Here is a 27,570-nt window from a genome sequence, read left to right as displayed (position 1 = left end):
TCAGTATTCGACACCCACGGTTGCGGTGGGCAGTGACCGTAATTTTCTCGCTTATCTATGTATATACACGGTGTTTATAATCAATGTTCCAGTTACAAACGATGTAGAAAGAGAACCACTGCAGAGAACGACGTCAAATTTGATCAGTATGGCGGTAGCGTTCTCGCTTCCCACGCCCGGGTTCCCGGGTTCGATTCCCGGCGGGGTCAGGGATTTTCTCTGCCTCGTGATGGCTGGGTGTTGTCTGATGTCCTTAGGTTAGTTAGGTTTAAGTAGTTCTAAGTTCTAGGGGACTTATGACCACAGCAGTTGAGTCCCATAGTGCTCAGAGCCATTTGATCAGTATGTTAGTGACGTGGGAAAACGTGTTGGAACAAACACTGTCGAAAATTTTACGAAATATCTTCCAGTGTAAACGCCAGAATAAGAACATCAACTGAAGAGTGGCACTCAGCTGTTCCTCAGTGTCCGTCTGCGTCGCCAAACATGATTGTCTCCATGTACGCTACTGGCCACTAAAATTGCTACTCCAAGAAGAAATGCAGATGATAAACGGGTATTCATTGGACAAATATATTATACTAGAACTGACATGTGATTACATTTTCACGCAATATGGGTGCATAGATCCTCAGAAATCAGTACCCAGAACAACCACCTCTGGCCGTAATAACGGCCTTGACACGCCTGGGCATGGAGTCAAACAGAGCTTGGATGGCTGTACAGGTACAGCTGCCCATGCAGCTTCAACACGATACCACAGTTGAGCAAGAGTAGTGACTGGCGTATTGTGACGAGCACGTTGTTCGGTCACCGTTGACCAGACGTTTTCAATTGGTGAGAGATCTGGAGAATGAGCTGGCCAGTGGAGATGTCGAACATTTTCTGTATCCAGAAAGGCCCGTACAGGACCTGCAACATGCAGTCGTCCATTATCCTTCTGAAATGTAGGGTTTCGCAAGGATCGAATGAAGGGTAGAGCCACGGGTCGTAACACATCTGAAATATAACGTCCACTGTTCAAAGTGCCGTCAATGCCAACAAGAGGTGACCGAAACGTGTAACCAATGGCATCCCATACCATCACGCCGGGTGATACGCCAGTATGACGAATACATGCTTCCAATGTGCGTTCACCGCGATGTCACCAAACACGGACGCGACCATCATGATGCTATAACCAGAACCTGGTTTCACCCGAAAAAATGACGTTTTTCCATTCGTGCTTCAAGGTTCGTCGTTGAGTACACCATCGCAGGCTCTCTTGCCTGTGATGCAGCGTCAAGGTTAACCGCAGCCATGGTCTCCGAGCTGATAGTCCATGCTGCAAACGTCGTCGAACTGTTCGTGGAGATGGTTGTTGTCTTGCAATCGTCCCCATCTGTTAACTCAGGGATCGAGAAGTGGCTGCACGATCCGTTACAGTCATCCGGATAAGATGCCAGTCATCTCGACTGCAAGCGATACGAGGCCGTTTGGATCCAGCACGGCGTTCCGTAATACCCTCCTGAACCTACCTATTCCATATTCTACTAACAGTCATTGGATCTCGACCAATGCGAGCAGCAATGTCGGGATACGATAAACCGCAATCGTCATAGGCTATAATCCGATCTTTATCAAAGTCTGAAACGTGATGGTACGCACTTCTCTTCAATACAGGAGGCATCACAACAACGTTTCATCAGGCAACGCCGGTCAACTGCTATTTGTATCTGAGAAATCGGTTGGAAACTCTACTCATGTCAGCACGTTGTAGGTGCCGCCACCGGCGCCCACCTTGTGCGAAAGTTCTGAAAAGCTAATCATTTGCATATCAGAGCATATTCTTCCTGTCGGTTAAATTCCGTGACTGTAGCACGTCATCTTCGGGGTGTAGGAATTTTTATGGCCAGTAGTGTCTGTGTGAAGATCAGATCACTTTCGAATTTTCCTTTTCACGGTTCGCAAACTGAGAAGTGGGCCTGTCGTCCCTGTAATAGTTATGACGTCATGTCCGACTATAACAACAGCTGTGAGGTATTGGTACGTTCTCAACTGAGAGGCACTTCATGGACGCACCGCAAACTCGGCTCTGAAGGGGTCGAACTTCGTCACCTTGAAGGCCTATCCGACGACGAGTACCCCACACACGGGCCCCTGTAGAGCGTACAGGTCAGAACCAATTGTTTCCGCCTTATGTGTACCGTGAAGCGGGAGCTTTGTAAGTGATTCGATCTACAAATCTATCTTACATCCAAACGGTACATTTGCTGACGTGGATTCCTGACTAAACCTGTATCTACTAAGTGCACTCTACAACCCTAGCAGCATTAAGTAGGAATTGAGAAAGATCCTGTATAGTGGTTTTTTAGTTCAGTCATGTGCACTGTGTTTCAAACAGCTTGCCGTAGTGTTACACTGTCTACGGTTACTTCAGTGGACTTGAGTTCTGAAACTAAAGGGGGCGTCATTTCCAGTGTTCAAATTTCAAACCTAACCTGTTAATGGACCCATTAATTAATGGCTTAGATCTCCTACAGTAAGTCACATTGCTGGTACATCTACCTCTGAATGACAACTCTGTAATTCACAGTAGGTGCTTAGCTGATGCTTTATGGAAAGACTTTCAGACTATTTCTCTGGTACTCCACTCCCGTAAACCACGCGGAAGTAACGAACAATTAAATCCTTCCGTGCGAGCTCTGATTTCTCTTACTATAGTATAATTATTGTTTCTCCCATTGTAGGTCAGCGTCAACAAAATATTTTCTCTACTACAGAAACGCCTGTGCTGATATTCCCGCAGATACGCCTCTGTCCTACGTACGGTCATTTGCAAAGTGGATAACTAAGTGTATTGAAGTTGGCGATACAACGCCTGAACACTTACTCTAACTGGAAAAGTAAGGTAGCGTTCGCCTCAAGCCACGGCCACACTGTTCGATATGTCGGAGGAATACAAGTTGCGAGTGGAGTTTTTAATTAGAAGTTATCAAATACTGGCCTGTCCGACCCTCTTAGCATGGTGATGGGATCCCACGTGCCATTTGATATTCAAGGGTCATTGAGCAGCCTCTCAAAAATTACGATTGTGTACCCATTTCTATTCCTCAGATCACAGCGCCATCTGTGGCGAAACGAAGAAAATGCTTAAGAGAAAGGTTTTTGATTTTGCCGTACAAACGTAATCTGCAATAAAAAAACAGGGGTTCCACTGAACATTTTAAAGCTGCCCACCACCACCCACGCAAGGGGTGGGGTGTCGAGTACGGTGTCACTGAATTCTGTCTGTGAAACAAATAAATTGGAATTATAACTTTTCTTGATCCGATGTGAAGTCTTCGAGATATTTCAATATCTTCAGATTAAATGTATACTGGTAACTGGTTTGAGCCATTAACCGTCAGACCATCAGTGTGCAGCCAAGTGAGGTATACTTGTCTAGGTACCAACTTACTTTCAATCCATGTTGGCAGAAAACAGATGGTTAGGTGGTAAATCACTGAAATTGATTACCAGTGAATAAAATTGAGAATTGCAATTTTAGACTTTTAATTACGTTCTAGTTGAAACTATAGTCGACTGTGTCAAAATTTATGACAGTAGCTTACGTCCCTCTCTCACACACTGGCGTTTTACGGCAGGAATTGGAAGTGTGGGTGCTCACCAAACAGCTCCTCGCTGGTCCCGGCAGTGCCTCCAAGCTCGTTCGGTACAAATTCCCGGGACACGTGGTCGAACAACGTGTCTTTTCCAGTGCGGTGAATGAGTATCTGCGGAAATCGAAGCAAATATTCTGCCTCGGCATTCACATTCAAGCTGCCCCCTACCACTTTACATCAAAAATTTTGATGACACTGTACTCTTTTCCAGTCTTATATCAAGAGCATTGTCACTGCGTGCTACTTACCCTTTTCACTAGCTTAGCAGGCATCAGGACTTTCACCACAGCAACAAGTTTGTCCACCAGCGCCGGAGCATTTACGAGATGTATTCGCTTGACGCTCCGGTTATAAATCGTCTTCACATTCACCAAAAAAGAAAAAGGAGAATTACATTGGTCAAGTACTTGCTCAAAATACAATATCGTAATGAGAAGTTTCGAGAAATATTTGAAAAACGAACAATTTTTGTGGATTGTACCAAAATTATTGCTAGACTTAGAATTGTATTTATAGAATAGTACTTTTAAGGGAAATACAAAAATATAGACAACCATCTATTGAATTTTAGTGAATTTATTACTAGGCTTGTACATGTACTGCAGAAAATTATTTTCAAGCGGAATACACAAATATTAGCAACCAGTTACTTTAGAGTACCTAATTACAGGTTTAGACGTATTTCAGTTAATTGTCATAACACTTCAGAGGTAGGTGTAATCTAAAACTTGCGCATTCTAATTATGTTTTGCCCCTAAGAAACCGATTTCTCCTTCACATCTTCACTTTCACTTGGTAGAGTTGAGTATTGTGGCAGGTTCTAGTATTACATTCAAGGGTTAGAGACTTTCTGATCGACCCCAACTTTTCATGAGCTGTCACGAAGCAGAAAGCATCACAGGAAGTAAATAGCATTACATGCAGTATTGTCGTATTACTAGATTGCTAATAATTGTAAGGAATAATAAGTTAGTTTGTGATAAATCTGGTTGTGATGACGTGTGAGTCTTCAAATACAAATCAGATATGGTTAATTTTTTGTTTTGCTTGTTTCGTAAAAGACAGTTGAGCGAGTAATTACTAAGAGTGAAAAAGTTCGAATACTGTGATCCTCTTCCTCAGAAACGCTAACTCCTCGTATCGACCCGTGACAGTTGCCAAGGTCGCTAATGCATAGCTTATCCGTTGACGCGAGACACGAAGGTACCCCGATTCGAAGACTTCTTAAGGAACAGAACTCAGTATATTGTGCTCGAAGGCGAGTGTTCATCAGAGACAAGGGAATCACCAGGAGTGCCTCAGGGAGGCGTGATAGTACCGCTGTTATTCTCAATAGACATAAATGGTCTGGTGGACAGGGTGGGCAGTAATCTGCAGTTGTTTGCTGATGATGATGATGATGTAGCGTATGGGAAGGTCTCGAACTTGAGTAGTTGTAGAAGGATATGCCATGATCTAGACAAAATTTGTAGTTGATGTGAGAAAAGGCAGCAAGTTCTAAATTTAGAAAGTTTACGTTAATGTGGATGTGTAGGAAAAACAGGCACGTAGTTTTCGTGTACAACAATAGTTGTGACCTGCATGACACAGTCTCATAGTTTAAGTATCTGGAAGCGAAGCTGCAATGCGCTAGGAAATGGAAAGAGCATATGAGTATTGCGGTAGAGAATGCGAATGGTCGACTTCGATTTATTGGGAGAATTCTAGAATAGTGTGGACCATCTGTAAAAGGGACTGCGTGCAGGAACTAGTTGATCTATTCTTGAGTACTGCTCAAGTATTAGGGATAAGAACAAGTTCAGGTTAAAGGAAGACACTGAAACAAGAATACTATTGAGAAAATTCAGAAAAGGGAATTTGAAGCTGATTCCAATACGATCCTACTGCAGCCATCGAAGGTTATGCGTAAGTCTCACGGAGATAAGATGCAAGAAATCAGGGCTCATATGGAGGCATACAGACGGTGTTTTTCCGTCGCTCTATTTGGCAGCAGAACAAGAATGGAAATGACGAGTGGTGGCATAGGACACCCTCCGCCACGCAGCGTACAATGGCTTGCTGAGTATATATGTAGCTCTAGTTCCAAACGGTAAACTGCCCGTCGTGTGGGAGCCTTGCTGCCTCCATTGCTGCTCTCCGACATGAAAAGGCTGTGTGCCTTCACCGGGTTCCGTCCTCTCCCTACTCTCATTGTCATCATAAGACACAAACATATCTATACACACACCCATGACACTGATCTGCACTCACAACACATATACAGCGTGGTCGAATGATAGTGACAGGGCCAAATATCTCACGAAATAAGCATCAAACGAAAAAACTGCAAAGAACGAAACTTGTATAGTTTGAAGGGGGAAACCAGATGGCGCTATGGTTGACCCGCTAGATGGCGCTGCCATAGTTCAAACGGATATCAACTGCGTTTTTTAAAATAGGAACTCTCATTTTTTATTACATATTCATGTAGTACGTAAAGAAATATGAATGTTTTAGTTGGACCATTTTCTTTCGTTTTTGCTTTGTGATAGATGGCGCCGTAATAGTCACAAACGTATAATTACGTGGTATCACGTGACATTCCGCCAGTGCGGACGGTATTTGCTTAGTGGTACATTACCCGTGTTAAAATGGACCGTTTACCAATTGAGGGAAAGGTCGATATCGTGTTGATGTATCGCTATTGTGATCAAAATGCCCAACGGGCGTGTGTTATGTATGCTGCTCGGTATCCTGAACGACATGATCCAAGTATCCGGACCGTTCGCCGGATAGTTACGTTATTTAAGGAAACAGGAAGTGTTCAGCCACATATGAAACGTCAACCGCGACCTGCAACAAATGATGATCCCCAAGTAGGTATTTTAGCTGCTGTCGCGGCTAACCAGCACATCAGTAGGAGACAAATTACACGAGAATCGGAAATCTCTAAAACGTCGGTGTTGAGAATGCAACATCAACATCGATTGCACCCGTACCATATTTCTATGCAACAGGAATTCCATGGCGACGACTTTGAACGTCGTTTACAGCTCTGCCACTGGGCACAAGAGAAATTACGGGACGATGACAGATTTTTTGCACCCGTTCTATTTAGCGACGAAGCGTCATTCACCAACAGCGGTGACATAAACTGGCAGAATATGCACTATTGGGCAACGGAAAATCCGCGATGGCTGCGGCAAGTGGAACATCAGCAACCTTGGCGGGTTGGTATATGGTGTGGCGTTATGGGAGGATGGATATTCAAATGGTTCAAATGGCTCTGAGGACTATGGGACTTAACAGCTATGGTCATCAGGCCCCTAGAACTTAGAACCACTTAAAGCTAACTAACCTAAGGACGTCACACAACACCCAGTCATCACGAGGCAGAGAAAATCCCTGACCCCGTCGGAAATCGAACCTGGGAACCCGGGCGTGGGAAGCGAGAACGCTACCGCACGACCACGAGCTGCGGACAGGAAGGATAATTGGCCCCCATTTTATAGATTTCAATCTAAATGGTGCAATGTATGCATATTTCCTACGTATTGTTCTACCGATGTTACTACAAGATGTTTGACTGCATGACAGAATGGCGATGTACTTCCAACATAATGATTGTCCGGCACATAGCTCGCGTGTGGTTGAAGCGGTATTGAATAGCGTATTTCATGACAGGTGGATTGGTCGTCGAAGCACCATACCATGGCCCGCACGTTCACCGGATCTGACGTCCCCGGATTTCTTTCTGTGGGGAAAGTTGAAGGATATTTGCTATCTTGATCCACCGACAACGCCTGACAACATGTGTCAGCGCATTGACAATCCATGTGCGAAAATTACGGAAGGCGACCTACTCGCTGTTGAGAGGAATGTCGTTACACCTATTGACAAATGCATTGAGGCTGACGGACACCATTTTGAGCATTTATTGCATAAATGTGGTATTTACAGGGAATCACGCTATAACATCATGCGTTCTCAGAAATGATAAGTTCACAAAGGTTTATGTATCACATTGGAACAACCGAAATAAAATGTTCAAACGTACCTACGTTCTGTATTTTAATTTAAAAAACCTACCTGTTACCACTTCCCGACCATGGACCTTGCCGTTAATGGGGAGGCTTGCGTGCCTCAACAATACAGATAGCCGTACCGTAGGTGCAACCACAACGGAGGGGTATCTGTTGAGAGGCCAGACAAACGTGCGGTTCCTGAAGAGGGGCAGCAGCCTTTTCAGTAGTTGCAGGGGCAACAGTCTGGATGATTGACTTATCTGGCCTTGCAACACTAACCAAAACGGCCTTGCTGTGCTGGTACTGGGAACGGCTGAAAGCAAGGGAAAACTACAGCCGTAATTTATCCCGAGGTCATGCAGCTTTACTGTATCATTAAATGATGATGGCGTCCTCTTGGGTAAAATATTCCGGAGGTAAAATAGTCCCCCATTCGGATCTCCGGGCGGGGACTACTCAAGAGGACGTTGTTATCAGGAGAAAGAAAACTGGGGTTCTACGGATCGGAGCGTGGAATGTCAGATCCCTTAATCGGGCAGGTAGGTTAGAAAATTTAAAAAGGGAAATGGATAGGTTAAAGTTAGATCAGGTGGGAATCAGTGAAGTTCGGTGGCAGGAGGAACAAGACTTTTGGTCAGGTGAATACAGGGTTATGAATACAAAATCAAATAGGGGTGATGCAGGAGTAGGTTTAATAATGAGTAAAAAAATTGGAGTGCGGGTAAGCCACTACAAACAGCATAGTGAACACATTATTGTGGCCAAGATAGACACAAAGCCCACGCCGACTACAGTATTACAAGTTCATATGCCAACTAGCTCTGCAGATGACGAAGAAATTGATGAAATGTATGATGAGATAAAAGAAATTATTCAGGTAGTGAAGGGAGACGAAAATTTAATAGTCGTGGGTGACTGGAATTCAAGAGTAGGAAAAAGGAGAGAAGGAAACATAGTGGGTGAATATGGATTGGGGCTAAGAAATGAAAGAGGAAGCCGCCTGGTAGAATTTTGCGCAGAGCATAACTTAATCATAGCTAACACTTGGTTTAGGAATTATGGGAGAAGGTTGTATACATGAAAGAACCCTGGAAATAGTAAAAGGTATCAGGTAGATTATATAATGGTAAGACAGAGATTTAGGAACCAGGTATTAAATTGTAAGACATTTCCAGGGTCTCTGAACACAATCTATTGGTTATGAACTGTAGATAAAAACTGTAGAAATTGCAAAAAGGTGCGAATTTAAAGGGATGGGACCTGGATAAATTGACTAAACCAGAGGTTGTACAGAGTTTCAAGGAGAGCGTAAGGGGACAATTGACAGGAATGGGGGAAAGATATACAGTTGAAAGAATGGGTAGCTTTGAGGGATGAAGTAGCGAAGGCAGCAGAGGATAAAGTATGTAAAAAGACGAGGGCTGCTATAAATCCTTGGGAAATGGAAGAAATATTGAATTGATGAAAGGAGGAAATATAAAAATGCAGTAAATGAAGCAGGCAAAAAGGAATACAAAAGTCTCAAAAATGAGATCGACAGGAAGTGCAAAATGGCTAAGCAGGGATGGCTAGAGGACAAATGTAAGGATGTAGAGGCTTGACTCACCACGGGTAAGATAGATACTGCCTACAAGAAAATTGAAGAGACCTTTGGAGAAAGGAGAACCACTTGCCTGAGTATCAAGAGCTCTGATGGAAACCCAGTTCTAAGCAAAGAAGGAAAAGCAGAAAGGTGGAAGGACTATATAGACGGTCTATACAAGGGAGATGTACTTGAGGACAATATTATGGAAATGGAAGAGGATGTAGATGAAGATGAAATGGGAGATGTGATACTGCGTGAAGAGTTTGACAGAGCACTGAAAGACCTGAGTCGAAACAAGGCCCCAGGAGTAGACAACATTCCATTAGAACCACTGACGGAGAGCCAGTCCTCACAAAACTCTACCATCTGGTGAGCAAGATGTATGAGACAGGCGAAATACCCTCAGACTTCAAGAAGAATATAATAATTCCAATCCCAAAGAAAGCAGGTGTTGACAGATGTGAAAATTACCGAGCTATCAGTTTAATAAGTCACAGCTGCAAAATACTAACGCGAATTCTTTACAGACGAATGGAAAAACTGATAGAAGCCGACTTCGGGGAAGATGTTTGGATTCCGTATAAAAATTGGAACACGTGAGGCAATACTGACCCTACGACTTATCTTAGAAGAAGGATTAAAGAAATTCAAACCTATGTGTCTAGCATTTGTAGACTTAGAGAAAGCTTTTGACAATGTTGACTGGAATACTCTCTTTCAAATTCTGAAGGTGGCAGGGGTAAAATACAGGGAGCGAAAGCCTATCTACAATTTGTACAGAGAGAAGATGGAGTCATAAGAGTCGAGGGGCATGAAAGGGAAGCAGTGGTTGGGAAGGGAGTGAGACAGGTTTGTAGCCTATCCCCGATGTTATTCAATTTGTATATTGAGCAAGCAATAAAGGAAACAAAAGAAAAGTTCTGAGTAGGTATTTAAATCCATGTTGAAGAAATAAAAACTTTGAGGTTCGTCGATGACATTGTAATTCTCTTGGAGACAGCAAAGGACTTGGAAGAGCAGTTGAACGGTATGGACAGTGTCTTGAAAGGAGGGTATAAGATAAACATCAACAAAAGCAAAACGAGGATAATGGAATGTAGTCGAATTCAGTCGGGTGATGCTGAGGGAGTTAGATTAGGAAATGATACACTTAAAGCAGTAAAGGAGTTTTGCTATTTGGGGAGCAAAATAACTGATGATGGTCGATGTAGAGAGGATATAAAATGTAGACTGGCAATGGGAAGGAAAGCGTTTCTGAAGAAGAAAAATTTGTTAACATCGAGTATAGATCTAAATGTCTGGAAGTCGTTTCTGAAAGTATTTGCGTGGAGTGTAGCCATGTATGGAAGTGAAACGTGGACAATAAATAGATTAGACAAGAAGAGAATAGAAACTTTCGAAATGTGGTGCTACAGAAGAATGCTGAAGATTAGATGGGTAGATCACGTAACTAATGGGGAGGTATTGAATAGAATTGGGGAGAAGAGAAGCTTGTGGCACAACTTGACTAGAAGAAGGAATCGGTTGGTAGGACATGTTCTGAGACATCGAGGGAACACCAATTTAGTGTTGGAGGGTAAAAGTCGTTGAGGGAGAACAAGAGATGAATACACTAAGCAGATTCAGAAGGATGTAGGCTGCAGTAGGTACTGGGACATGAAGAAGCTTGCACAGGATAGAATAGCATGGAGAGCTGCATCAAACCAGACTCAGGACTGAAGACCACAACAACAACAACATGTCTTTTGAACACTATTAAGGTAAATACATTGTTTGTTCTCTATCAAAATCTTTCATTTGCTAACTATGCCTATCAGTAGCTAGTGCCTACAGTAGTTAGAATCTTTTATTTAGCTGGCAGTACTGGCGCTCGCTGTGTTGCAGTAGTTTGTGTAACGAAGATTTTTGTGAGGTAAGTGATTCATGAAAGATATAGGTTATCGTTAGTCTGGGCCATTCTTTCGTAGGGATTATTGAAAGTCAGATTGCGTTGCGCTAAAAATATTGTGTGTCAGTTTAGTGATGATCAGAGTAACTAAAGAGAAAACTGTCTGAGTACGTTCAGGTTTGCTCAGCTGTTTGAAAATTGAATAAGTAAGAGGTTTATCAGCACAATCATTCATATATTTTTCTGAGGGGAGGTTGCAGCACAAGAGAAACTAAGGGACGATGACAAATTTTTTTGCACGCGTTCTATTTAGCGACGATGCGTCATTCACGAACAGCAGTAACGTATACCGGCATAATATGCACTATTGGGCAACAGAAAATCCACGATTGCTGCGACAAGTGGAACATCAGCGACCTTTGTGGGTTAATGCATGGTGGAGCATTATAGGAGGAAGGATAATTGGACCCCATTTTATCGATGGCAATCTAAATGGTGCAATGTATGCTGATTTCCTACGGAATGTTCTACCGATGTTACTACAAGATGTTTCACTGCATGACAGAATGGCGATGTACTTCCAACATGATGGATGTCCGACATATATCTCGCGGGCAGTTGAAGCGGTATTGAATCGCATACTTCATGACAGGTGGATTGGTAGTCGAAGCGCCATACCGTGCGCCCACGTTCACCGGATCTGACGTCCCCGGATTTTTTTCTGTGGGGAAAGTTGAAGGATATTTGCTATCGTGATCCACCGACAACGGCTGACAACATGCGTCAGCACATTATCAGTGCATGTGCGAACATTGCGGAAGGCGAACTACTCGCTGTTGAGAGGAATGTCGTTACATGTATGCGTTCTCAGAAATGATGAGTTCACAAAGGTACATGTATCACATTGGAACAATCGAAATAAGATGTTCAAAAGTACCTATGTTCTGTATTTTAATTTAAAAAACCTACATGTTACCAACTGTTTGTCTAAAATTGTGAATCATACGTTTATTACTATTACAAAGCGAAGAAAGTGTTCCAACAAAAAAATTATATTTCTTTACATACTACACGTGTGGTGTTACCGCGGACCCGCGTGTCGCCACTATCAGTGATAGCGGACCGAGCGCCGCCACACGGCAGTTCTAGTCTAGAGAGACTCCCTAGCACTCGCCCCAGTTGTACAGCTGATTTTACTAGCGATGGTTCACTGTCTACATACGCTCTCATTTGCAGAGACGACAGTTTAGCATAGCCTTCAGCTACGTCATTTGCTACGACCTAGCAAGGCGCCATATTCAGTTACTATAACTACTATCTTCAAGAACGTATTCTGAACAGATAATATTGTGCATCATGTACCGTCAAGAGCGACGTTCATCATTAATGGATTAAAGTTAAGTATCAAACTAATTACGTCCGCTTTCTGAATTCCCATTCCTTGTCATGTTCCAGACCTCACGTCAGTATAGTTCTTACCTCCTCACGCCAGACTGAGTGAGCTAAAACGCGAGCATTTCGGCCTCCACTCGTAACACGGTGTTGGCTCTTCTGCTAACATAAAAACACGAATATGTAATAAAAAATTGGGGTTCCTTTTTAAAAAAAAACGCAGTTGATATCCGTTTGACCTATTGCAGCGCTATCTAGCGGGACAACCATACCTCCATCTGGTTTCCCCCTTCAAGCTAGGCAAGTTTCGTTCATTGTAGTTTTTTCGTTTGACGCTTATTTCGTGAGATATTTGGCCCGGTCACGACAATGGATAACCTTGTATATGTAACGATGCTTCTATGACGAACGTTAGTACTTCACTTGTACCGCTCTTATAAATAACGGAGATAGAATAATGTATTAAGGAACACTGCTGAGCGGACGGATGAAGTATGGGACCGATTATATATTTGTTTTTAAAAGAAGTTTCAGAAAGAGAATATCTAAGGGCATCAGCAACTTCCGGAAATAAAACTGAACTCTACGTGAACAGACAATGAAGGCACAGGATACCGACCGGCCGCCGTGTCATCGTCAGCCCACAGACATCACTGGATGCGCATATGGAGAGGAATGTGCTCAGCATACAGCTCTTCCGGCCGTATGTCAGTTTACGAGACTGGTGCCGCTACTTTTCCATCAAGTAGCTCCTCAGTTTGGCTCACAAGGGCTTAGTCCACCCAGCTTGCCGATAGCGCTCGGCAGTCCGAATGGTTACCCTTTTCATTTTGGTCATCAGTCTACTGACTGGTTTGATGCGGCCCGCCACGAATTCCTTTCCTGAGTTAACCTCTTCATCTCAGAGTAGCACTTGCAACCCACGTCCTCAATTATTTGCTTGACGTATTCCAATCTCTGTCTTCCTCTACAATTTTGCCCTCTACAGCTCCCTCTAGTACCATGGAAATCATTCCCTCATGTCTTAACAGATGTCCTATCATCCTGTCCCTTCTCCTTATCAGTGTTTTCTACATATTCCTTTCCTCTCCGATTCTGCATAGAACCTCATCATTCCTTACCTTATCAGTCCACCTAATTTTCAACATTCGTCTATAGCACCACATCTCAAATGCTTCGATTCTCTTCTGTTCCGGTTTTCCCACAGTCCATGTTTCACTACCATACAATGCTGTACTCGAGACGTACATCCTCAGAAATTTCTTCCTCAAATTAAGGCCGGTATTTGATATTAGTAGACTTCTCTTGGCCAGAAATGCCTTTCTTGCCATAGCGAGTCTGCTTTTGATGTCCTCCTTGCTCCGTCAATCATTGGTTATTTTACTGCCTAGGTAGCAGAATTCCTTAACTTCATTGACTTCGTGGCCATCAATCCTGATGTTAAGTTTCTCGCTGATGGAATGTTATCTATCCCTTCTGCCTTATTCGACCGTAAGTCTTCCAAAGCTCTTTTAAATTCCGATTCTAATACTGGATCCCCTATCTCTTCTAAATCGACTCCTGTTTCTTCTTCTACTACATCAGACAAATCTTCACCCTCATAGAGGCTCTCAATGTATTCTTTCCACCTATCTGCTCTCTCCTCTGCATTTATTAGTGCAATTCCCGTTGCACTCTTAATGTTACCACCGTTGCTTTTAATGTCACCAAAGGTTGTTTTGACTTTCCTGTATGCTGAGTCTGTCCTGACGACAGTCATATCTTTTTCGATGTCTTCACATATTTCCTGCAGCCATTTCGTCTTAGCTTCCCTGCACTTCCTATTTATTTCATTCTTCAGCGACTTGTAATTCTGTATTCCTGATTTTCCCGGAATATGTTTGTACTTCCTCCTTTCATCAATCAACTGAAGTATTTCTTCTGTTATTACCCATGGTTTCTTCGCAGCTAACTTCTTTGTACCTATGTTTTCCTTCCCAACTTCTGTGATGGCCCTTTTTAGAGATGTCCATTCCTCTTCAACTGTACTGCCTATTGCGCTATTCCTTATTGCTGTATCTATAGTGTTAGAAAACTTCAAACGTATCTCGTCATTCCCTAGTACTTCCGTATCCCACTTCTTTGCGTATTGATTCTACCTGACTAATGTCTTGAACTTCAGCCTACTCTTCATCACTACTATATTGTGATCTGAGTCTATATCTGCTCCTGGGTACGCCTTACAATCCGGTATCTGATTTCGGAATCTCTGTCTCACCATGATGTAATCTAATTGAAATCATCCCGTATCTCCCGGCCTTTTCCAAGTATACCGCCTCCTCTTGTGATTCTTGAACAGTGTATTCCGTATTACTAGCTGAAACTTGTTACAGAACTCAATTAGTCTTTCTCCTCTTTCAGTCCTTGTCCCAAGTCCATATTCTCCTGTAACCTTTTCTTCTACTCCTTCCCCTACAACTGCATTCCACTCGCCCATGACTATTGTATTTTCCTCCCCCTTTACATACTGCATTACCCTTTCAATATCCTCATACACTTTCTCTATCTGTTCATCTTCAGCTTGCAACGTCGGCATGTATACCTGAACTATCGTTGTCGGTGTTGGTCTGCTGTCGATTCTGATTAGAACAACCCGGTCACTGAACTGTTCACAGTAATACGCCCTCTGCCCTACCTTCCTATTCATAACGAATCCTACACCTGTTATACCATTTTCTGGTGCTGTTGATATTACCCATTACTCATCTGACCAGAAATCGTTGTCTTCCTTCCACTTCACTTCACTGACCCCTACTATATCTAGATTGAGCCTTTGCATTTTCCTTCTCAGATTTTCTAGTTTCCCTACCACGTTCAAGCTTCTGATATTCCACGCCCCGACTCGTAGAACGTTATCCTTTCATTGATTATTCAATCTTTTTCTCATGGTAACCTCCCCCTTGGCAGTCCCCTCCCGGAGATCCGAATGGGGGACTATTCCGGAAACTTTTGCCAATGGAGAGATCATCATGACACTTCTTCAATTACAAGCCACATGTCCTGTGGATACACGTCACGTGTCTTTAATGCAGTGGTTTCCATTGCCTTCTGCATCCTCATGTCGTTGATCATTGCTGATTCTTCCGCCTTTAGGGGCATTTTCCCACCCCTAGGACAAGAGAGTGCCCTGAACCTCTATCCGCTCCTCCGCCCTCTTTGACAAGGCCGTTGGCAGAATGAGGCTGACTTCTTACGCCGGAAGTCTTCGGCCGCCAATGCAGATCATTTATCAAAATTTATTCAGTGGCGAGGATCGAACCCGGGACCGAAGACGTTTTGATTATGAATAAAGACGCTACCCACAGACCACCTGTCAAGATAGTGTTACCCACTCAAGTGCTAACCCAGCCCGTGAGAGATTAACTTCGCTGATTTGACTGCGTCTTTGGCGACAGCAGGGAACAGTGCACCAGGCAGTACCGAGCGTCGAGACGTCACGGTTAATGAACCAGACATAAAAAAGAAATGTGTCAAACGCCAGTCCTTGGGATGTATAACGGAATGGCTGACGTAGAAGCTACTATCCTGAGCCAGGCCAAGCTTTAATTGCAATTAATGATGAATCGGAGAGAGATAGGGAATTAAGGGAATGGAATTTGGATAAGTTGAACCAGAGGTTACTGAAAGTTTCAAGGAGTGTACTAGGCAACTGCAACAAAATACAATAGAAGACGAATGGGTAGCTTTGAGAGATAAAATGGTGAGGCCAGCAGAGCATCACATGAGTAAAAGCCGGCCGCGGTGGTCTAGCGGTTAAGGCGCTCAGTCCGGAACCGCGCGACTGCTACGGTCGCAGGTTCGAATCCTGCCTCGGGGATGGATGTGTGTGATGTACTTAGGTTAGTTAGGTTTAAGTAGTTCTAAGTTATAGGGGACTGATGTCCACAGATGTTAAGTCCAAAGTCCCATAGTGCTCAGAGCCATTTGAACCATTTTGAACCATGAGTAAAAAGACAAGACAACTAGAAATCCCTGGATACCACGGGATGTTTTGATATAACTGATGAAAGGAGAAACCATAAAAATGGAGCAAAAAAGCTGCAGAAAAGAAATACAAACGTCTAAACAATTAGATTGACAGGAAGTGCAAAATGCTAAGCAGGAATAGTTCAAGGACAAACATAAGGATACCGAAGCATGCATCACTATGGAAAAGTTGGATACTACCGATAAGTAAATAAACTGGCCGCTGGAGAAAAGAGAAGCAGCTGCATTAATATCAAGGGATCAGACGGGAAAACCAGCACTCTGCTAGTAAGGGTGGTGGTTGTTGGGATGTTTAAGGGGGACTAAACACGCTAGTAAGGGAAAGCTAAAAGTAGGAAGGAGGATATAAAGCGGCGATACACGGGAAATAAATTTAAAGGCAATATTATAGAAAAGGAGGATGATGTAGATGGAGATGGGATGGGAGATATGACATGGCGAGAAGAAACCGATAGAGCACTGAAAGGCCTAATTCGAAACAAAACGCCGCGAATAGAGGACATTCCGTCAGAACTACTGATATACTTTAGAGAGCTAGCCGTGACAAACTATCCTACCAGGTATGCAAGACCTACGATGTAGACGAAATACCCTCACACTTCAAGAACACTGTAATAACTCCGATTCGCAAGGTAACAGCTGCTCACAGATGTCATATAACCGAGCTACCAGTTTAATAAGTCATGGCTGTAAAATACTAACACAAATTCTTTACAGAACAATGGACAAACTGGCACAAGTACACTTCCGAAAAGACCACTTTGGGTTCTGGAGACGTGTAGGAAAACGCCGACCAGTACGTGACCCTATGACTTCTCTTAAGAGTTACGTTAAGGAAAGGACAACCTACGTTAATTGCATTTGCAGACTTAGAGAAAGCTTTTGATAGTTTTGACTGGAATACTCTCTTTGAAATTCTGAAAGGCCCAGGGGTAAAATGCAGGGGGTGAGAGGCTGTTTACAGCTTGAACAGAAATCAGATGACAGTTATAAGAAGGGTGGGAGAGGAAGGCAGGGGTTCAGAAGCGAATGTGACAGGGTTGCAACCTTTTGCTATTGTTATTCAAGGTGTACATTGAGCAAGCAGTAAAGGAAAACAAAGAAAATTTAGCAGAAGGAATTAAACGTCTGGGAAAAGAAATAAAAAAAAAATACGGTTCCGAAGACATTGTAATTCTGTCAGAGACAGCAAAGGACTTGGAAGAGCAGTTGAACGGAAGTTGAAAGGAAGAAGTAAGATAAACGTTCACACAAGCAAAAAAAAGTGTAATGGAACGTAGTCGAATTAAATGAGGCGATGATGAGGAAATTAGATTACGAAACGAGACACTAAATAGAGTAGATGAAATTTGCTATTTGGGCCTTAAAGTAATTGATGATAGCCAAAGTAGAGAGGAAATAAAATGTAGACGCGCAGTGCCAAGAAAACTGTTACTGAAGAAGAGAAATATGTTGACATCGAAGAGAGATTTAAGTGTCGGTAAGTCTTTTCTGGAATTTATATGAACTGTAGCCACGAAACTCCCTGGCATATTAGAACTGTGTTCCGGACCGAAACTCGAATTCGGGACCTTTGCCTTTCGCGGGCAAGTGCTCTACCAACTGAGCTACCCAAGCACGACACACGCCCCGTCCTCACAGCCTTACTTCCACCAGTACCTAGTCTCCTACCTTCCAAACTTTACAGAAGCTCTCCTGCGAACCTTGCAAGACCAGCACTCCTGAAAGAAGGGATATTGCATTGGTGGAAGTGAAGTTGTGAGGACGGGGCGTCAGTCGTGCTTGGGTAGCTCAGATGGTAGAGCACTTGCCCGCGAAAGGCAAAGGTCCCGAGTTCGAGTCTCCTTCCAGCACACAATTTTAATCTGCCAGGAAGTTTCATATCAGCGCACACTCCGCGGCAGAGTGAAAATCTCATTCTGGCAAGTGTAAGCATGTATGAAGGTGAAACATATATGATCAACAGTTTGGACAAGAAGAGAATAGAAGCTTTTCAAACGTGGTGCTCCAGAAGAATACTGAAGATTGAATGGGTAGATCGTGTATCTAATGAGGAGATTATGAAAAGAATTCGTGAGAATAGAAATTTGTAGCACAAGTTGACTAAAAGAAGGGATTGGTTGACAGGACACATTCTGAGACTTTAGTACTAAAGGGAAATGTGGAAGTGCAAGAATAGTAGAGGGAGTCCTAGAGATGAAGACAGTAAGCAGGTTCATAGCGATGTAGGCTGCGGTAGTTACTCGTAGATAGAGTAGATTGGAGAGCTGCATCAAACAAGTCTTCTACGTGGGGACCACAACATGAACATAATCATAAACAGTGAATTCAGGGATTTGAATTCACGGAATTATGACGTGCACTGCATGTACAGATTATTATAATGATTATTATCATTATTTTTGAAGAATACATGTGAACTGCATTTAACTTTCTTGGTACTTTGTAATTATTTGTGTGGTAATAAGGAGCTGTTGTTATAAGTTTGAAGAATAATTTACAGTGCAACAATTTTTTTTGTTTTTGCCAATAATTAAAGTTCCACTTTCAAAACGCTGTCGGAAGAGAACCACTGCATAGAATGACCTCAAATTTGAACAGCATGTTATTGATGCAAGGGAAAAAAATTAACGAATATTTGACCGATAGGTAACGCTGTAAGCGTCAGAATAAGAACCCAAGAGATGCGTCCGAGATGCCCAATCTGATTGTCTCTGTGAATGATCGCGCGCTGCTGGTGTACTTTTACAGAAACGGCGACTGTGCGCCAGTAGTCCTGCAGAAGTTCCAGACACTCAAGGGAATGAAACAAAGGCAATGGTCCGATGTCTACTAACGGCCTGGAGAAAATGTTTACAGAATTCGAAAACACAGGTTCTTTTTAAGTGCAATGTGGCAGAGGGAGGAAAACAGTTGGTACATTTGTCGATGATGTGGCCACAACACTGCATAACATGTCGAGCGGTGGTGTGTAAACATGGGCTGCGCGGACGGCTGAACGTTCAGCATGCCATGATCTCAGTGCATAATATCCTACGAAACATCCTGCACTGTTGTCCTTATAAAATGACCCAGCAAGGTAAGCGTTCGCTCTGGAATGTCTTGCTCACATGATGCGGGCAGTGAATGGTCATTGAACATTTTGTGGAGAGACGAAGCCCACAGTGGACATTTCAGTACTCACAATTGCAGAACATGGGCAAAAGAAAATCCGTACGCACATCAACAGGTACCATTTCATTCTACACCATTGACGATTGGTGTACCTTGACAGCACCGTTTGTCGCAAGGCGTATTTTCTCGAGGAGATGAGTCATGTTACCGATGCCGTAACTGGTTAATGCGGTGAAAGTTTTTGCGCACCAGCGTCATTTCAACCTTTCAACAGCGTGGATATGTGGGAAGAATCATATTTATGCAAGATGGCGTCCCTCCGCAGGTTGCACAGCCAGTGAAGTAGCTACTCGAGAGACATTTTGGAAATGCTAAAATTATCAGCCGTCATTTCCCCGCAACTTGGTTGCCCAGATCACCTGACCCTAATCAGTGTGAGTTCTGGCTGTGGGGTTATCTGAGTGGTGTTGTGTTCAGTGCTGTAATTACAAACGTACCCGCATTGAAGACACGTATTGTGCATTGCATTCTGATCGTGAAAACTCCAGTGTGTTGTGGAAGACGCTGTTCCTCGATTTCAACTTGTGACACAAAACGGTGCACAGCATACTGAACATTTCTAGCACCAGTCACACGAAAGTCAGAAACCGCTGTAATTTTGTTTTTTGGGGGGGATTTTGGTCCTAGGACAGTGAGATACCGATGTAATTTTGCTTTTTACGCCGTGTTTGGTCTCAGAACAATTAAAAAGCGATTTTCCTCATCCGATATGTTACGATCTTGCCGTAGTTGATGGGCTTACCTAACTACTGTTCAATGTTTTTGATTCCATGACGGTTCCCCTGAGTCAGCAATACTCTGTTCAAATGTGATGCGATTTTGAGGAGTGGTTCTCTTCCTATACCTTTTTGAAACTGGAACTTTAACTAGGGACACCTTGTAAATATATGTGTGTATGTGTGTGTGTGTGTGTGTGTGTGTGTGTGTGTTTGTGTGTGTGCTCATGGTTCGCTAGTTCTCTGGGTATTTCGCCAGGAGATCTCGCCGTCTACAGATAATGATTTTGGTGGAAGACCTTAAGGAGTCTGATTAGTGATTATAGTGAAACGACATGTTGTTGTCGTTATGGCAGCGTTTTTCACCAGATCTTAATAACGCCCTATGGTAAAACGCATTTCAAAGCTCCAACGACTAGGTCAGACACACCGGCCAGACCTTAGAAAGAAGGGGTACAATGATGGTAAACTGAAAGGCTCTGCTAGCGTACCAGATCTGAGGGAAAGTATAATTCACAGTGGATTTGGCACTGACCGTATAAATAGAAACAGTTTTTCGAGCTAGACTGCTCCCAAATGCCAGAATATGGGACATGGCCAAGTGCTTCAGATCGACGATGAGAATATTGCCAAGAGCGTAGTCAAGTGCCAGCATAGTTTCTGTGGCGATGATCACGTGCTTGCAGATAGCCGCGACGTCGATCTCCTTTGTTGGCGGCATGAACACGATCGTTGTTACGCGAAAGCCATCGGGCGTCAGCTGAGGGATTCCGTAGAACATCCTGCAAGAGAAACACAGTGACTATCACTGGTCTACATAGAAACCACGAAAGGTGTAGCTACATGATGCAGATATCGTGTCTGTCTCTCAAACGAGAGGTCTGAGTGCAAAAATTAGTCACCCCTAGGAGATACCACGCTAATACCTTAGAACATCGCCTGTTGCCTCAATAATGGTCTCAACTGGACGACGAAGGCCGGCCGCTGTGGTCGAGCGGTTCTAGGCGCTTCAGTCTGGAACCGCGCTGCTGCTACGGTCGCAGGTTCAAAACCTGCCTCGGGCATGGATGTGTGTGATGTCCGTAGGTTAGTTAGGTTTAAGTAGTTCTAAGTCTAGGGGACTGATGACCTCAGATGTTAAGTCCCATAGTGCTTAGAGCCATTTGAACCATTTGGACGACGAAGAGAGCTCAAAAATTCTTTCTGGTATGCCGTTTCCAGCTGAGGCCACTCATTGATGAACAGATGCCGTAGAACTACGAAACTGTGGGGACATTGGATGCTACTTTTCAGATAGTCCCACACATTTTCAATAGGATTCAGATTGCTGAATTGGCAGACCAGTCGAGCTACCTGAGTAGTTGTCGGACCAGAAACGTATACGTGTGCAGCCCTCTGAACATTGCTACTGTCATACTGAAGGACGTGATTGTTCACAGCATACTCAACATGAAGATCCTGAAGATAGAAGTACGTGCATACCGTGAATGTCAAAGAAACGTCATGGTTCGTGCGATGTCTGTTTTTACCAGTGTGAATCTTTAATGGTGTGTTTCAGGATGTTCAACCGATTTGTTATTTCCATTTTACACACAATATTTTGATGCTCATCCAGTCGTCTTCTTCGGATATCTTATATCTGAGGCAATGCGAACACCAAATTCGCAACTTTATTCTCATTGTACACCACCAGAGTCAGTTACGTCTCCGGTAAACGCGCATTATACTCAGCATCGATACAGTATCTCGCATACGATAGTCCCACTTTCCGAATTCTTCGTGCTAATCGCGGGGGAAGTTCGACGATTGTTTCATTGAACTTTTTAGGCACGTTCTGACGTCAACTTATTTCTTTTCCGACTGGAAACATTGTGAACCAACCGATGGCATGGCGATGGGAAATCGTTACTGCATGTCAGGGCGCACTTACACATACAAAACATTGAAGAAAAAGCTCTAAAATCCGCCAAGGCCAATCCTACGTGTTCGTATTGATACACTGATGACACATTAAAAATCTCGAAGAGTTCCTGGATTATTTGTACGCTGTACAATCTGCTAATAATCCATGGCATAACTTAAAAAAGCGGTACCTTTCGTCGACGTGTTAGTTAAGGCAAAACCGGAGGAATGGCTGGGTACGAGTGTATATGAAATAACCACGTGCATTGACTTCTATCCCCATGATTTGGGTGATCAGCACCCGTCACAACATTCAGTGGTGCCTCCATGTCGACATCATCTTACTGTGCTGATTCGATACAATCCACTGGCTCATACAGACCACCTAACTTTCTAGACCTGCGTCAGCGGTGGAGCGACCAGTGATCTTTTTTAAGGAGTGGATGATCTTTTACCTGGTGAGCTTAGATCACTATGATTAATTATATAACTTTGATCAGTAGCTGCAAAGAATATCAACAAAGCGCGTAACATGTACAACGTATATTTATATAATTGAGTAATTTTATTTTCTAGTTATTACTTAATTCTTCTACCAGCTGAGTACTCGGCGCTATGCGGATAGATATAAGGGCGATAAATAATTTTCCTTCCGAAGGGTTTTCTCAACACCTTGCCCATACGTCGGTGCTTGTATACCCACATCGGAGTCACGCTGAGTTGCATATAGGCTGTAGCAACGCCCTCAAACCAAAACCTTTTGATCGACCCTTATACATATCCCAGTCTTCTGTTAGTTCATGTCCTCCTTCACTGTCCAATACCCCCCCCCCCCCCTCCTTTCTACCACCCACTCTTTGTGCCCGTCTCCGCTGTCCCCCTCTCTCTGTCCATATCCTCATCCCCTCTCTGCCCCGCTCCTCTTCTGGTTTACAGCAGCCTATGTATTTTTGTTTCAGGCAAAGTGACACGCTCTCGCAACGTGATTTCCAAGAGCAAACTGCAAGACATGCTTCACAGCACAAAGGAATCAAACAAACGATTAACTCCGGAATCAATAATGGTTCCCAAAATTATTTTCCTTCCTATTTCCTGCGATAATTTCCCTCAAGGACATAGTTTTGTAAAAGCTAGTAGTAATCGGAGAACATTACGTCACTCCGTCTTGCCTTGATAACGCATCGTCGCTAACTGCGCTATTGTTATCCGGGAAGAACAAACGATCATTCAAGAAATATATTTTAAGTGACATCTTACATCCCAAATGGTAGAAATATCTCTGTAGTTTTTATATAATAGTGCGACAGTTCTCTGCATTACAGATGCTAAAAATTCCCTTACAGACACTTGCTAAAGAAAGCCCTGCCATTTTTTGAACATCGCTCAACAAATCAAGGAAATATTCATCAAATATTTAGTTCCCAATTCGCAGACGCAAAAAATCCTCCTCACACCCCCCCCCCCCCCACCACACACACACACACACACACACACATAATCACTTTATTATGACTTCACCAGTCCTTGAAATCTACTCTCACAAGTACATGAATTCACATGAAGTTATGTTCATTACTTTCTTCTTGGCGGGACCCAGTTCAGTGTGAAGCGGCTGAAGGCACACATTTTCGGGGTCAGAAGCATTAACCACATTCGTCTGCCAAGGCAGTAGTCTATCCAAAGCAGGCCATTTTTTTTCCAGTAAAGGTTCCTTGTTTTCAGCTTCTGCTGTTTCACTCGCACAGAAAGTAGCAGTCCTACATGACGAGAAAAACCGTTAATACCTTCAACATCCACTTATACGCCACACGTATTTGTAATGGAGCGTTTACATCTGTGCACTTTGCGGCTAGTTGCCGCGCGGATGTACTTACTCCACAAGCAAGAAGAGGCATGTGTCGTCCCGTCTCGTAAGGGAAGACTCCAGCGTCCCCGAGCGCACAGTGCTGAGGCATACGCGACTTTGCACCGGTGTATGCGACTCCTTATCTCTTCGTGCAATGGCTCCATGCACCTAGCGCACACGGGAAATCGCACAGGTCTGAAAGCATCTTAACACTGGACAAGCACGAGCAGCAGTTTAAAGCTCTCATATGTCTCCACCAGATTAACTGCGTAAGCAGAGGTGTGGCCGCGCGACCGCTACGGTCGCAGGTTCGAATCCTGCCTCGGGCATGAATGTATGTGTGATGTCCTTAGGTTAGTTAGGTTTAAGCAGTTCTAAGTTCTAGGGGACTGATGACGTCAGGTTTTAAATCCCATAGTGCTCAGAGCCATTTGAGCATAAGCAGACGGAACGGAACGAAATTTGTTCCCGTTGGGCAGAAGCAGTGCTGCCTAACTTTCCCGGAATCTATTAACATCCAAGACTCATTTATAATGAAATTATGGCTAAGAGTTGCCATAACTAACTCGGTATCATTACCAAAACTTTGGAGAAGAATCCAGAAGGAAAACACTTTTTATCGCAAAGGACATGTTTATATCATTTTCATCATGAAGCTAATAGTTCAGCCTGTTGCTTTGACAAATTTAAATCAAGAACACGGGAGTTGAGATCTCTTTTAAACAAGAGGCGTAGGTCATTTGATTCATAATGGCCTTGAAATATTATTTTCGGGTGCATATCTCCTTCGCTGAATCTTGCACTTTCCTCACTGTATTCGTCTTCGCTCACTGTCACATCCTCAGGAGGCAATGGTTCAGCAGTTATTGACGATGGGCTACAAGCCTAACAGCGGACGACAAATTTAGGATATTGCATGGTTTTCCTTTTTCCGCGGTGATTCCATTTAGTTTTGTTAGACGAAAATAGTAGTTCATTATGTGATTCCTTGGATCCATCATAATCAGGGGAATTGCGCAGGACACGTACACTATGTGATCAAAAGTATCCGGACAAATGGCTGAAAATGACATACACGACGCGCCCTCCATCGGTAATACTGGAATTTTATATGGTGTAGGCCCACCCTTAGCCTTGATGAAAACTTCCTTCCTCGCAGGCATACGTTCGACCAGGTGCTGGAAGGTTTCTTGGGGAATGGCAGACCATTCTTTACGCAGTGCTGCATTGAGGAGAGGTATCGATGTCGGTCGGTGAGGCGTGGCACGAAGTCGGCGTTCCAAAGCATCCCAGAAATGTTCTATAGCATTCTGGTCAGGACAATGTCCAGGTCAGTACATTACAGGGATGTTATTGTCGTGAAACCACTTAGCCACCGGACGTGCATTATGAACAGGTGCTCGATCGTGTTGAAAGATGCAATCACCATCTCCGAATTGCTCTCCAGCAGTGGGAAGCAAGAAGATGCTTAAAACATCAATGTGTTGTAATACCTCCACGCAGTACATCATGGGGTCCTAGCCCCTTCCATGAAAAACACGACCACACCATAAAGCCACCGCCTCCGAAATTTACTGTTCGCTCTATACGTGCTGGCAGATTACGTTCACCGGGCATTCGCCATGCCCACACCCTGCCATCGGATCGCCGCATTGTGGACTGTGTTTCGTCACCGTCGCCGTTGTCCCGTGGACTGGCCGCCCATGGGGACATCTTACGCAGATAGTGTAGGCTGAGAGCAACCGTGGTTTGAGACATCTGGAGGAACGCACACAACACGCCAGTGACCAAATTGCAGGAGACACTCTCCTCCGTGTGCAGTCAGAGTGGTTGCGGCGACTACAGTTGTGCGTTGCACGGAATGGACAACACGTAGAACATGTGTTGTTGCAGTCGGTATGAAGGTAATTTCCCAAATTTGGACATTAATAACCCCTAAACTATACAAGATAGACAAAAACAAGTTACACCACTAAATCCTAGAGCTCAAGCGAGTGTAATTTGATGTGTCATACACTCCCCTTCCCATTTAAAAAAAAAAGACTTGAATCCAAAATGGCGGATTTCACATCAAACCTATGTTCCCATATCACATTTCAATTTCCAATTTAATCTTCCAAGTTATGAAGGTGTCCATGGAGTTTTGACTCGCCCTGTATTTCATTCTGGGCCAAGAATTAATTATTGCCTATTTTTCTTGTCATGTTTTACTGTTGTTTATTACTGGTGATGATTTGTTCATGCTCCTTCTACATTAAGATTAAAAAATTTAAAAGGCGCAGGTTATTTTACGGAGTCTTCTATTTCATGGGGTATTAAGTTAGGCATTTTGATAATCTGAGCGTATGTAACCCTGTGTATATCGTCGGAGTAATTGAGTCAGACTAATAAACATATTTATTAATTGTTAAGAATTCGCGCCCGCTCACCTCCCAGCCACTTTCCACGCCCTCTGTCTCCTGCGCACATATTTAGGTACAGAACACTAACTAGTATACAGTGCTGTCAAGGATTTCAATAGATAGAACAGAGGGTGTCATAACACACCAACAGGCAAGAACGGATTTATTTTTCGAATTCAGCACCCGCGACTTAACAAAGACACTAATCACTTACAATCATGTTATACACCAATAAAACCACCCGTTGCAGATACCGGTAGAAAGCAGAACGGTATCTCTCTTGAGACATCCTTAAAATATTCGCTTATATCTATCAGCAGAGCCCTGACATTTATAAAGTTAATGTTCTAAAGCTGCGTAATAGAGATACTGTCCTTTTACCTTTCGTGACAACTACTGAAATGACAGAATGTAGACAGGGAATAATACTCACACAGTTTCGGTGCTCTGTCGGATGTTGCTATCAAGGGGATCTCTGTTCAGAAGCAGCTCAGGAAAGACGTTCTTCAAAGAAAAGTAGGCGTCCAGCGCCTTCTTTGTACGTTCTATCTTGCACTTGTAGATTATGTGCAGGCGCTCCAGTCGGTCGTCATCTGCGTGAAGGTGGAAAGCATGATGTCAGTAGAGATAGAACTCTGACCAGAAGCAATACGACTAGAGAGTATTTTGAGTTTTACCATCATTCGTCTTTACTCTCAGGCCACCAACCTCACGAACAAAGTAAGAGCACATAGATTATCACACCAATTGTGTGATTGGATTGAAGAGTTTCTAGATAACAGAACGCAGCATGTCATTCTCAATCGAGGGAAGTCTTCCGAAGTAAGAGTGACTTTAGGTGTGCCGCAGGGGAGTGTCGTAGGACCGTTGCTGTCAACAATATATATAAATGATCTTGTGGATAACATCGGACTTTCACTGATGCTAGCCGGCCGAAGTGGCCGAGCGGTTCTAGGGGCTTCAGTATGGAACCGCGTGACCATTACGGTCG

The 27,570-nt window shown here is 43.5% G+C and overlaps 1 protein-coding gene across 1 annotated transcript in view; it reads right to left on the bottom strand.

Moving 5' to 3' along the window:
• The window catches only part of LOC124613387, a 67,613-nt gene that overhangs the window by 18,561 nt on the left and 21,482 nt on the right, over window positions 1-27,570 (bottom strand). The window contains exons 2-4 of the mRNA XM_047142090.1: window positions 27,013-27,172; window positions 20,965-21,211; window positions 3,650-3,755 (exon numbers count right to left, since the gene is read on the bottom strand). Of these exons, the coding sequence (XP_046998046.1) occupies window positions 3,650-3,755; window positions 20,965-21,211; window positions 27,013-27,172 (513 nt within the window). The remainder of the gene's footprint in view (window positions 1-3,649; window positions 3,756-20,964; window positions 21,212-27,012; window positions 27,173-27,570) is intronic.

This window comes from Schistocerca americana, chromosome 4, assembly GCF_021461395.2.
Source record: "Schistocerca americana isolate TAMUIC-IGC-003095 chromosome 4, iqSchAmer2.1, whole genome shotgun sequence".
NCBI classification, from domain to species: Eukaryota; Metazoa; Arthropoda; class Insecta; order Orthoptera; family Acrididae; genus Schistocerca; species Schistocerca americana.
The sequence above is the reverse complement of the archived record's forward strand: the minus strand, read 5'-3'. Positions and strand labels throughout refer to the sequence as shown.